Below are 14,121 nucleotides of genomic sequence, written 5' to 3'. Positions count from 1 at the left end.
CTGAGTTGCAGGTTCCAGAGTTATTGGCTCGGATGGAGATGAAGGTGTGGTCCCTGATAATCGTCTTTTAATATTATACCCGTAGCACGAACTCATAAAAGAGCCAATGTTGTCCCGTTATAATCAAATTAAAAACGGGTCCTTAAATAAATCTGAAAAATATGTAGATGAATCTTAATATGTCATCGATCTAGGAATGTCAATTATCATTACGTTAAACTTAAAAGTAGAAAGGAGTGAAAAAAAAGGAAATACAGGCATCTCAATGTAACAACTTAGAAATCCTCGAGAACACTGTGAATTGGTAAGGTAAAGAATACGGCATTAGACTTTACAGTCCGTACCGGTGGTGCTGATCTCCGTTTCTCGGCCCTTCAGCCAGGAAGTGCAATGGGGGGTTCGGGGCCAGCCATCCTTCGTTTTCAAAAACCCTTTCCTGGAGGTTATCAGCACCATCTCAAAATTTAAAATCAATATTTAGCTTCGGTAGAACTAAAAAGCAATGCTATGTCTTGAAGTTATATGAATAATAATATCTTTAGATTTCTAAAAACTAACGCCGTACTCAAATTTTTTTCTGATTTCCTTATATTGAAACCTTGTCTGTTATCTAAAATCTTATTTTGTTTTGGGTTTCATTTATTCTTTGATAGTAATTCTGGACGATAATTTGATAGACTTAATTTTATTTAACTTCCACCTTACTGAAAATTCAGAGCCAACTAAGTTATGCCAGAAGATAGTAAATTCAGTTGAGTGAGAACGACCAATAGCAATGAATATGTGGCAGTCCAAGGAAAAAAGGAGACTTATGGAGAATTTTTAAGTATTTTAAAAAAATGAAAAAATTTTTTTTTGATTCGTAGATATGCTGCAACTATTCAGTCATATAAGTTTTTTCTCTCTATTTTTGACGAAAAATGTATAAACATTAAATTTTGTACTGGTAGTAATTGTAAGTGGTAGTAAATGTAATTGTGTAGTTTCCAAAAGAAATTGAATCAAAGGAAATTGAATTAAAGTCCATCTTTAAAAGAAAATTAAAGTTCGTTTCAAGACAGTAAATAATCTAAAAAGCAGAAAATAATTGCTAGTGTATTTTCTATTCCATCAGTTTTTACCAAAGCGATCGTTTTAGAGTTGTGTAGATATTAGAAGATTTATTGAGTCAGTTTGTATGAACTGGTTTTGCTATAAAAACTTATCTTTAATTATTTGACTTTAATTTTTTGAATATACACAGTGAATGGGAGGGTGGTATGCAAATGGGGGTCATTAACTTCTAATCACAATTTGTTCGATCTGGCATGGGAATAGCAGTCTAGGAATGCGAGTTAAGCGATTGGTTCTAGTTAAGCGATCGAACACGGATTCGTACACCGCACTCCAGATGATGGATCCGCAGTATGATCAGATTTAGCCCTAGATGTGGTATGCACCAAAGTGTTGAAAATGCTTCCACAAGAGCCGAGACGTGCCAGCTCCTTTGGGTTAATAACTACAAAAAATATTTGGTTGACTTTTAATACATATAGTTAATTAATAGTTGAGAGACGTTTTTATTTATTTAATTATATAATTATTACTGTTTTTTTCTCTTTTTTATTGTTTCTCCTATTATTTTATTAGGTTAATGTGGCTGTGCTTTCGTGGAGGAAGGGTAAAATTTATTGGATATTGAATTGTTTTTATGGGGGATCTGGTTGTGATGAAGTGAGAAGCGAGACCGTAACGAGGGATTAATAGAAATTGTTAAGTTTAAGGGACTCATCGTGCGTTTTTGCATAGAGAAGTATAATTGTGTTGCGAGAGCAACACTTTGGTTTTGTCCCGGTTTTTTGTTGTTGTTTTTTTTCCTATGCCGCCGATCTCAGCTTATTCCTGGAAACTGGTAAGGGTCTAACCTGTGGGGTTTTTACGGAAAGTGTGGACCTCAGGCCGGATTGATGAATATGACATTACATTTTGGAAAGCTCCGTAGAACTCTTGCCTGGGGCCAAAAAGGATGGTTTTTGCTTGTCCTCGAGCCAGAGCCTATGGTGTGCGAAGTGAAGTGGAGTTATATAGCCTATGTCAGAGAGGAGTATCTGAAGTTGTGCAGCCAAGCTTTCGTTTCATAAAACCATGTTTCTGCTTTCGAGTGGAAAGCTCCGTTCTAGCAGGCAAGCAGGCAGGCACCAGTTTCAAATTGAAGATGGACTAAAATCTATAAGTGTTAAATATATGCGGTAGTTCCCCGGCCCCACAGCCAATATATCTTCTTTGAGTGATAAATAGAAAAATTTACAGAAACAAAAAAGTGCGATTTTCCCACGGGTCCGAAAGTGCTGCCATCTATTGTTTCTAGCCATTTCTGTTCGTGATTTCAGCTGACTTTACCATTCTTTTTTTTTTTCTACTTGGGATTGCAATAGAGAAATGGTATCAGATATACCTCTTAAACTTTAAAAGTTCTCTCATTGCTAAAGAAATTAGAGCTTATCCTTTGCTCCTTTCTAAGTGGTGGTGTTAGAAAGTTGGCCTCCGGCAAAAAAATCAACTTTTGAACTAAGACAGATAGAATTTTTTTTTCAATGACAATCGATAGACCTTGATGAGCTGATCAAAGTATATGTCATCCATTTTTTATTACAAAAATTCCTTCATGACATATACCAGTTTGAAAGTTTCAAGGGGTTGACAACTTCAGTGGTAAGGTACACACTTGAACCAAAAATAGGCCGATACCAATTGTGAGATATGTAGGGGACTTCCAAGCAACAGTCGATTATTAGCTTATAATCATCTTTGGCAATGAGGGGTTTGCAACTTTTGCTGATTGGTGTACCTATTATCTGTTTCTGGTGTAATTGATGGTAAGAACAACTTGGTTCCCGATTGTAAGACATGTAGGGGAGTTGTAAGTAATAATCGGTTGTTAGGCTACAATGACTTCAGCGACAAGGGGTTTGCAACTTTTGCTAGTTGGTGTACCCATTATTTGTTTCCGGTGAACTTGGATGTATATCACGGGAGAGGGACTTGTAAGTAAGAATCGGTTGCTAGAGGAGGTTCATCAGAGGCTAAAAATTTGTGCAAATTGGTGCACATCTATGGTATTTGATCCTGAAAAGTCACGAATAGCTTTATAATACCAACTAGATTATATAAGATAATGTTCCAAGTTTCCATCGGTCACGATGTCTACGATTGAAAAGGATAAAGTTCAACTGGCTGCAAACTCAATTTAGTCCCTTCTTCCGATATTCTTTTGCTGTTGTTTTTTCAACGCTGAAGAACTTGATCATGTGATTACTGATTGTGTTCTGCTTTGAATATGCCGTTTTGAATGCTTTGATAGTTTTGACAACTTCAGAATTTAACCGATAGCGAAGAAACAAAACCAAAGTGTTGCTCTCGCAACACTTTTATCGGCGAAGCCGGACAAAGGTTGCCGCAACACTTCACGTTGCCCAGGCAACGTAGGTCTAGTTTGTGTTTGTGTTTATTTATTTCTGTCTATATTAATAAAGCCCGATTGACTCTAAAAATCTAAAATAAAAAAGGATTTTCCACCTCAGCAATTACAGTGTTACTCTTGTTTTGCTTTCCCGTCGTTTCTACCCTAGATATGGTACCAAAAAGTGCTGTTCTCCGCTTAGTTTGACGCTTTCCGATAGAGTGTACATAAGTATTAAAAGTACGTAAACACAGCCAGTAGCTTTTTTAGTGTATTAAAAGTATCTGTTTGTCATCTTGTGGTATCCTACTAGCCCTAGCAGAAAACAGAAATAAGTAATAAGGGGCATGCTAATCATGCAACAAAAAGCGTTTTAATTGGTTATCCAGAAGGGAAGGGTTCAAAACCTCATGTTGGGTATTATAGAGCTTAACTAACCTACTAGCTATCTTAGAATGGAAACCCTCCGACGCAGGGACCTTATTAGTCAAGAAGCGTCGTTAATTCTTAAATAATGAATGGAAACCCACAGAACTACAGATATCTTTTAAATTAGGAAAAAACTGTGGAATTCTGTTTTTAGCAAAAAAATGCCCGTGAACTTGTACATATTTTCGTATTGAACGATGCTCAATTCAGCTAAAAAAGCGAATAAAAATCCGCAATAAGCCTAAATGCAGGTGTAACAATCAGCATAAAAATGTTACTTAAAAGCAAAGGTTTAGTTGATTTTTGAGAAGCAACCGACAATATTTGAGGTTTTAAGTGTGATAAGTGGTGTCAAATTTAGCTAGTTGGCTTTAACACGATACACACTTGCGAAAATATAGTACTGCCCTAAAGACTTCATGGTTTTTGAATAACCGAAAGAAGAATCTGTGTGTGGTTCTTCCGGAACCACGAGAATGTGTGTGGTTCTTCCGGAGAATGTTTACAGGAATGTCAATTGGCTTTAGCACTGCTACACTTGCGAACATGTAGTACTGCCCTAAAGACTTCATGATTTTCGAATAACAGAAAGAAGAATCTTAGAAAATGGCTGTTTTTAGGTATAAAATCCACTCCTGAACCTTCACTTGATGTCAAAGCTGTGTGGTTCTTCCAGAGAATGTTTACAGGAATGTAAGTTGGCTTCAGTACTGCTATACTTGCGAACATGTAGTACTGCCCTAAAGACTTCATGATTTTCGAATAACAGAAAGAAGAATCTTAGAAAATGGCTGTTTTTAGGTATAAAATCCACTCCTGAACCTTCACTTGATGTCAAAGCTGTGTGGTTCTTCCAGAGAATGTTTACAGGAATGTCAGTTGGCTTCAGCACTGCTACACTTGCGAACATGTAGTACTGCCCTAAAGACTTCATGATTTTCGAATAACAGAAAGAAGAATCTTAGAAAATGGCTGTTTTTAGGTATAAAATCCACTCCTGAACCTTCACTTGATGTCAAAGCTGTGTGGTTCTTCCAGAGAATTTTTACAGCAATGTCAGTTGGCTTCAGCACTGCTACACTTGCGAACATGTAGTACTGCCCTAAAGACTTTATGATTTTCGAATAACAGAAAGAAGAATCTTAGAAAATGCCTGTTTTTAGGTATAAAATCCACTCCTGAACCTTCACTTGATGTCAAAGCTGTGTGGTTCTTCCAGAGAATGTTTACAGGAATGTCAGTTGGCTTCAGCACTGCTACACTTGCGAACATGTAGTACTGCCCCAAAGATTTCATGATTTTCGAATAACAGAAAGAAGAATCTTAGAAAATGGCTGTTTTTAGGTATAAAATCCACTCCTGAACCTTCACTTGATGTCCAAGCTGTGTGGTTCTTCCAGAGAATGTTTACAGGAATGTCAATTGGCTTCAGAACTGCTACTCTTGCGAACATGTAGTACTGCCCTAAAGACTTCATGATTTTCGAATAACAGAAAGAAGAATCTTAGAAAATGGCTGTTTTTAGGTATAAAATCCACTCCTGAACCTTCACTTGATGTCAAAGCTGTGTGGTTCTTCCAGAGAATGTTTACAGGAATGTCAGTTGGCTTCAGCACTGCTACACTTGCGAACATGTAGTACTGCCCTAAAGACTTCATGATTCTCGAATAACAGAAAGAAGAATCTTAGAAAATGGCGTTTTTAGGTATAAAATCCACTCCTGAACCTTCACTTGATGTCAAAGCTGTGTGGTTCTTCCAGAGAATGTTTACAGGAATGTAAGTTGGCTTCAGCACTGCTATACTTGCGAACATGTAGTACTGCCCTAAAGACTTCATGATTTTCGAATAACAGAAAGAAGAATCTTAGAAAATGGCTGTTTTTAGGTATAAAATCCACTCCTGAACCTTCACTTGATGTCAAAGCTGTGTGGTTCTTCCAGAGAATGTTTACAGGAATGTCAGTTGGCTTCAGCACTGCTACACTTGCGAACATGTAGTACTGCCCTAAAGATTTCATGATTTTCGAATAACAGAAAGAAGAATCTTAGAAAATGGCTGTTTTTAGGTATAAAATCCACTCCTGAACCTTCACTTGATGTCAAAGCTGTGTGGTTCTTCCAGAGAATGTTTACAGGAATGTAAGTTGGCTTCAGTACTGCTATACTTGCGAACATGTAGTACTGCCCTAAAGACTTCATGATTTTCGAATAACAGAAAGAATAATCTTAGAAAATGGCTGTTTTTAGGTATAAAATCCACTCCTGAACCTTCACTTGACGTCAAAGCTGTGTGGTTCTTCGAGAGAATGTTTACAGGAATATCAGTTGGCTTCAGCACTGCTACACTTGCGAACATGTAGTACTGCCCTAAAGATTTCATGATTTTCGAATAACAGAAAGAAGAATCTTAGAAAATGGCTGTTTTTAGGTATAAAATCCACTCCTGAACTTTCACTTGATGTCAAAGCTGTGTGGTTCTTCCAGAGAATATTTACAGGAATGTCAGTTGGCTTCAGCACTGCTACACTTGCGAACATGTAGTACTGCCCTAAAGACTTCATGATTTTGGAATAACAGAAAGAAGAATCTTAGAAAATGGCTGTTTTTAGGTATAAAATCCACTCCTGAACCTTCACTTGATGTCAAAGCTGTGTGGTTCTTCCGGAGAATGTTTACAGGAATGTCAGTTGGCTTCAGCACTTCTACACTTGCGAACATGTAGTACTGCCCTAAAGACTTCATGATTTTCGAATAACAGAAAGAAGAATCTTAGAAAATGGCTGTTTTTAGGTATAAAATCCACTCCTGAACCTTGACTTGATGTCAAAGCTGTGTGGTTCTTCCAGAGAATGTTTACAGGAATGTAAGTTGGCTTCAGCACTGCTATACTTGCGAACATGTAGTACTGCCCTAAAGACTTCATGATTTTCGAATAACAGAAAGAAGAATCTTAGAAAATGGCTGTTTTTAGGTATAAAATCCACTCCTGAACCTTCACTTGATGTCAAAGCTGTATGGTTCTTCCAGAGAATGTTTACAAGAATGTCAGTTGGCTTCAGCACTGCTACACTTGCGAACATGTAGTACTGCCCCAAAGACTTCGTGATTTTCGAATAACCGGAAAAAGAATCTTAGAAAATGGCTGTTTTTAGGTATAAAATCCACTCCTGAACCTTCACTTGATGTCAAAGCTGTGTGGTTCTTCCAGAGAATATTTACAGGAATGTCAGTTGGCTTCAGCACTGCTACACTTGCGAACATGTAGTACTGCTCTAAAGACTTCATGATTTTCGAATAACAGAAAGAAGAATCTTAGAAAATGGCTGTTTTTAGGTATAAAATCCACTCCTGAACCTTCACTTGATGTCAAAGCTGTGTGGTTCTTCCGGAGAATGTTTACAGGAATGTCAGTTGGCTTCAGCACTGCTACACTTGCGAACATGTAGTACTGCCCCAAAGACTTCGTGATTTTCGAATAACAGAAAGAAGAATCTTAGAAAATGTCTGTTTTTAGGTATAAAATCCACTCCTGAACCTTCACTTGATGTCAAAGCTGTGTGGTTCTTCCAGAGAATGTTTACAGGAATTTAAGTTGGCTTCAGCACTGCTATACTTGCGAACATGTAGTACTGCCCTAAAGACTTCATGATTTTCGAATAACAGAAAGAAGAATCTTAGAAAATGGCTGTTTTTAGGTATAAAATCTACTCCTGAACCTTCACTTGATGTCAAAGCTGTGTGGTTCTTCCAGAGAATGTTTACAGGAATGTAAGTTGGCTTCAGCACTGCTATACTTGCGAACATGTAGTACTGCCCTAAAGACTTCATGATTTTCGAATAACAGAAAGAAGAATCTTAGAAAATGGCTGTTTTTAGGTATAAAATCCACTCCTGAACCTTCACATGATGTCAAAGCTGTGTGGTTCTTCCAGAGAATGTTTACAGGAATGTAAGTTGGCTTCAGCACTGCTATACTTGTGAACATGTAGTACTGCCCTAAAGACTTCATGATTTTCGAATAACAGAAAGAAGAATCTTAGAAAATGGCTGCTTTTAGGTATAAAATCCACTCCTGAACCTTCACTTGATGTCAAAGCTGTGTGGTTCTTCCAGAGAATGTTTACAGGAATGTCAGTTGGCTTCAGCACTGCTACACTTGCGAACATGTAGTACTGCCCTGAAGACTTCATGATTTTCGAATAACAGAAAGAAGAATCTTATAAAATGGCTGTTTTTAGGTATAAAATCCACTCCTGAACCTTCACTTGATGTCAAAGCTGTGTGGTTCTTCCAGAGAATGTTTACAGGAATTTAAGTTGGCTTCAGCACTGCTATACTTGCGAACATGCAGTACTGCCCTAAAGACTTCATGATTTTTGAATAACAGAAAGAAGAATCTTAGAAAATGGCTGTTTTTAGGTATAAAATCCACTCCTGAACCTTCACTTGATGTCAAAGCTGTGTGGTTCTTCCAGAGAATGTTTACAGGAATGTAAGTTGGCTTCAGCACTGCTATACTTGCGAACATGTAGTACTGCCCTAAAGACTTCATGATTTTCGAATAACAGAAAGAAGAATCTTAGAAAATGGCTGTTTTTAGGTATAAAATCCACCTTTGAACCTTCACTTGATGTCAAAGCTGTGTGATTCTTCCAAAGAATGTTTACAGGAATGTCAGTTGGCTTCAGCACTGCTACACTTGCGAACATGTAGTACTGCCCTAAAGACTTCATGATTTTCGAATAACAGAAAGAAGAATCTTAGAAAATGGCTGTTTTTAGGTATAAAATCCACTCCTGAACCTTCACTTGATGTCAAAGCTGTGTGGTTCTTCCAGAGAATGTTTGCAGGAATGTTAGTTGGCTTCAGCACTGCTATACTTGCGAACATGTAGTACTGCCCTAAAGACTTCATGATTTTCGAATAACAGAAAGAAGAATATTAGAAAATGGCTGTTTTTAGGTATAAAATCCACTCCTGAACCTTCACTTGATGTCAAAGCTATGTGGTTCTTCCAGAGAATATTTACAGGAATGTCAGTTGGCTTCAGCACTGCTACACTTGCGAACATGTAGTACTGCCCTAAAGACTTCATGATTTTCGAATAACAGAAAGAAGAATCTTAGAAAATGGCTGTTTTTAGGTATAAAATCCACTCCTGAACCTTCATTTGATGTCAAAGCTGTGTGGTTCTTCCGGAGAATGTTTACAGGAATGTCAGTTGGCTTCAGCACTGCTACACTTGCGAACATGTAGCACTGCCCCAAAGACTTCGTGATTTTCGAATAACCGGAAAAAGAATCTTAGAAAATGGCTGTTTTCAGGTATAAAATCCACTCCTGAACCTTCACTTGATGTCAAAGCTGTGTGGTTCTTCCAGAGAATGTTTACAGGAATGTAAGTTGGCTTCAGCACTGCTATACTTGCGAACATGTAGTACTGCCCTAAAGACTTCATGATTTTCGAATAACAGAAAGAAGAATCTTAGAAAATGGCTGTTTTTAGGTATAAAATCCACTCCTGAACCTTCACTTGATGTCAAAGCTGTGTGGTTCTTCCAGAGAATGTTTACAGTAATGTCAGTTGGCTTCAGCACTGCTACACTTGCGAACATGTAGTACTGCCCTAAAGATTTCATGATTTTCGAATAACAGAAAGAAGAATCTTAGAAAATGGCTGTTTTTAGGTATAAAATCCACTCCTGAACCTTCACTTGATGTCAAAGCTGTGTGGTTCTTCCAGAGAATGTTTACAGGAATGTCAGTTGGCTTCAGCACTGCACAGAAAGAAGAATCTTAGAAAATGGCTGTTTATAGGTATAAAATCCACTCCACACTTGATGTCAAAGCTGTGTGGTTCTTCCGGAGAATGTTTACAGGAATGTCAGTTGGCTTCAGCACTGCTACACTTGCGAACATGTAGTACTGCCCTAAAGACTTCATGATTTTCGAATAACAGAAAGAAGAATCTTAGAAAATGGCTGTTTTTAGGTATAAAATCCACTCCTGAACCTTCACTTGATGTCAAAGCTGTATGGTTCTTCCAGAGAATGTTTACAGGAATGTCAATTGGCTTCAGCACTGCTACACTTGCGAACATGTAGTACTGCCCTAAAGACTTCATGATTTTCGAATAACAGAAAGAAGAATCTTAGAAAATGGCTGTATTTAGGTATAAAATCCACTCCTGAACCTTCACTTGATGTCAAAGCTGTGTGGTTCTTCCAGAGAATGTTTACAGGAATGTAAGTTGGCTTCAGCACTGCCATACTTGCGAACATGTAGTACTGCCCTAAAGACTTCATGATTTTTGAATAACAGAAAGAAGAATCATAGAAAATGGCTGTTTTTAGGTATAAAATCCACTCCTGAACCTTCACTTGATGTCAAAGCTGTGTGGTTCTTCCAGAGAATGTTTACAGGAATGTCAGTTGGCTTCAGCACTGCTACACTTGCGAACATGTAGTACTGCCCCAAAGACTTCGTGATATTCGAATAACCGGAAAAAGAATCTTAGAAAATGGCTGTTTTCAGGTATAAAATCAACTCCTGAACCTTCACTTGATGTGAAAGCTGTGTGGTTCTTCCAGAGAATGTTTACAGGAATTTAATTACCTATGGTTGTACCCAAAACCCAGTAATCGAATCAACTGTAATTTCTTATACCTTGTGTTTTTCTTTAGAATGTTTTTGTTTTGTATTTTGATACATAAAAGCGAATTTCGAGGAAGGTGCTGAGCTTCCCTGACCTAAAGGAGGTAATCAAATATCTTATGCGAGGTACGTTTGGTATCGTATTTTAAGCTCCTCGTTATTAATACGAACAAACGAGCCATATCTTTAATATGGCTCGTAATGCCAGACTGCATATCACATCCTAAATCAGGAATCAGAAATTAATTTTCTTAATGATTTTTTTTTTATTGTTTCAATAGGCGGAATATTGTGTTGTTTGGACGCAAAGGAGCCAAATTAAATACACTATATACATGCGAAAGAGACAGCAATTAACGCAAGAGCCAATATAATATTTGTAATCTTGCCTCTTCAATCGAACAAAAATATTAATTTTCTTGCCCGATTAGTTATTATTGTATTCCTGGTATATACAAGGAGCAGATTTCTGTTTTCACTTTTTATGCCTGTAAGTGTTTCCCTTGCACTAGCTAGTAATTATGCTATGATTCACTATAGCTAATTTATAAACTTATCTATTTTAGCCACTATAACGAAAGAGAGGAACCCCTTACTCTACAAATATGCTTTGTGGCATATCCAGGAATTCGTTAATGTTCAAGCTGATGTCGAAGAATTTAAGCCTCTGGTTAAAAGTTTGAAACATAATTTTGGTCATTTTTTTTAGTAGGTACATATTTTTTTAATATAATATTTCTTTAAATTTGACCAGGCTTATATATATCTCGATAAGGTTAGACATCTCATATGCAGTTTAGAAGTTAAATTAATTGAAGAACTGAACAAGATCTATTGAATAAAAAGGTTCTTTTTGTCACTTTTTTTTTCCTATTGTTAATATGGAATTTTATGTCGACCTGTTGTGCGATTTAGGAGCTTTAATTCATGCTAGGGGTTTTACAATAAAGGTCTATGTTATCGTAAATCTGAGAAAAAAAATCCCAATTATCTAAGTAAAAAATTCAAGGCATGGAAACGGGGTTGGCGTACCACAAATGAAGCATAGCTTGATATATATATATATATATATATATATATATATATATATATATATATATATATATATATATATATATATATATATATATATATATATATATATAAATATACTATATATATACTATACTCGGTGGGGGTGCTTCACGCCCAAACCCCCCCCCCCCCGCGCGCGTAAGTCGTTACGTGCCATATTAGTTACGCGCCATTGTAGTTGTGTCCCTGTGTCACACCTGTGAAAATAGATAGATATATATATATATATATATATGTTTTTAACTACGTAAAACTTGCGAATATACAACATTCTTCGCTGTCCCATTGTCTGTGCATATAAATAGATTGTCAGGTTTTCCGACTCTTTAACATGCAACATATAATTGTCCATGGGAAAAACAATCCGTATTCAGATCTATACCTCATTATTCTAATGATTGCCCTTGAGCTTTGTTGATGGTGATTGCTAGTCGAACATTCCCTGTGTCCCACTCGTCATTTATATATCCCCCCTGTGCCCCCCGGCGTCTCCGTTGTAGTTGTGTCCCTGTGTCCCGGTCGTCATTTATATTTCCTGTATCCCGGTGTCCCAGTCTGTAATTTCTCTTTGAGTGTCCTGGTCGTCATTTATATTCCCGGTGTCCCGGTCTGTAATTTATCTTTGAGTGTCCCAGTCGTCATTTATATTCCCTGTGTCCATTTATATTCCCTGTGTCCCGGTGTCCCAGTCTTCATTTGTGTCCTGGTGTCCCGGACTGTCATTTCCCTTTGAGTGTCCTGTTCGTCATTTATATTCCCTGTGTCCCGGTCGTCATTTGTGTCCCGTTGTTCCGGTCTGAAGTGTCATCTTATAATGACGTCATATACAAAGCCTTGTATACTTATTTCTTGGGAATATACAACATTCTTCGCTGTCCCATGGTCTGTGCATATAAATAGATTGCCAGGTTTACCTGACTTTAAGTTTCTGCTTCGTATTCTTAGTTTTATGTTGCGATTTAGGCGTTTTTGTTTGTTATGGGAATTTTACAATAAAGGTTCTTGTTATCTAAATCTAAGAAACAAACTTCCCGCTTATCTAAGTAAAAAAATCCAAGTCATGGAAACGTGGTTGGGGTACCACAACTTAAGCTTAGCTTGATGATGATTTTTTTGCTGTTCGATCAGCAACAAAAAAGAATTCGTTTTGATAATTGAGCTGAAAATCTATTTAAACAAACAACTGTTAAGATAAAATATAATTTTAACAGCATTTTTATAGTAAAAGGGTCTATCAATATTTGGTTGTGTTCAATATTCGGTTAAATAACCGGAAAAAATAGTCAAGCTTTAGCGTAAAGAGCGAGGTATTGAGGAGAAGGTAATCCTCTCGTATATGTAATATTTTTTTTCGTGTTTTTATAAGCTGCGATGTTTCTCCTTACTTTTATCCGAAAAAATTGTTTTTTATTTATTTGTCTTTGGGAATCAGCAAAATGCTAGTGTTTAAATTTTAAAGGAAAAAAAAAGGTTTTCAAACTTAGCTATTGTTGTCATTATATTTATTGTCTTTAACTTGACAAGATTTTTAACAAGACAAGACTACAATAGACAATAAGAATACAAAACAATAGATAATAAGTCTTCAACTACAAAACTACTCAATTGATATCCTTCCTGGAAGTCGAAGGAAGATTCATTCCTAGAACACGCAACAAGTTATTCTTGACCTATTTGATGTCTTTATATTAATTTTTTTTTTATGTTTTTTAAGCCCTGTTTGCATAGAAATTTTTGAAAAATGTATGAAAAATTGTTTTATATATATTTTTGTTACGTAGCTGTATTAGGATGGTGTTCAGAGAATGTCCTAAAGAATGTCCAACTTTTTGTATATTATCAATCCGTTTATTTAAGTAACCTTACGCGTCGCCATTTACCCAAAGTATTTTTGTAAAACTATTCTTTAGATTTGTTACAACATATTATCCACATGACGAATATCGTAACTTCAGAAGTACAAAAGCTCGTAAGTTAAGTAAGTTTTTGAGTTCTGGTGACACTTCAGAAGTATTCGCTTTGTAATCAATATACGATATGACAAACAAATATTAGCTTAAAAAACCTTCTCTACAAAGGCAGCAGCAAAACGAACAAAATGAGCTGCATGAGCTAGACATAAAGCTTAGCCGTAATTCAAGCTTAAAAAGAAAATAAATTACTATCAGTGAATAACTGAGAACGTAAAGAAATGTAAATTGTAGTGAATAATTAATTGAAACCTAAAACGTACAGAAAAACACCACAAACATGAGTTTGGTTAAAATCAACTAATTCTTCTAAAGACCAAAGTATCACTTTAGCTTTACTAAAGAAAAATATGTTGATAAATAAATATAATGAAACATACGCCTATATGATATAATAATATGATAAAGTAAATATCATAAATATATGATATTTGTTATAAATATAAATATGATAAATATGAATACGAGAATAATTAACATGACCAAACATATTTTAAACATTTTCTTGTCATAAATTATAATGGTAATAAATTCTGAATTGATACTTCCAGGACT

At 36.2% G+C, this 14,121-nt stretch overlaps 1 protein-coding gene across 2 annotated transcripts in view; it reads left to right on the top strand.

The window, feature by feature from the left end:
• The window catches only part of LOC136038500 (RNA polymerase II-associated protein 1-like), a 138,704-nt gene extending 127,432 nt beyond the window's left edge, over positions 1 to 11,272 (top strand). For both annotated transcript variants that reach the window (XM_065721583.1, XM_065721584.1), the window contains exon 20: positions 11,089 to 11,272. In XM_065721583.1, the coding sequence (XP_065577655.1) occupies positions 11,089 to 11,231 (143 nt within the window). In that variant the 3' untranslated portion in view covers positions 11,232 to 11,272. The remainder of the gene's footprint in view (positions 1 to 11,088) is intronic.
• Positions 11,273 to 14,121: the final 2,849 nt, after the last annotated feature.

This window comes from Artemia franciscana, chromosome 18, assembly GCF_032884065.1.
Source record: "Artemia franciscana chromosome 18, ASM3288406v1, whole genome shotgun sequence".
In the NCBI taxonomy this organism is placed as follows: domain Eukaryota; kingdom Metazoa; phylum Arthropoda; class Branchiopoda; order Anostraca; family Artemiidae; genus Artemia; species Artemia franciscana.
Note: the sequence above shows the minus strand (reverse complement) of the source record. Positions and strands in the feature narration are given on the sequence as shown.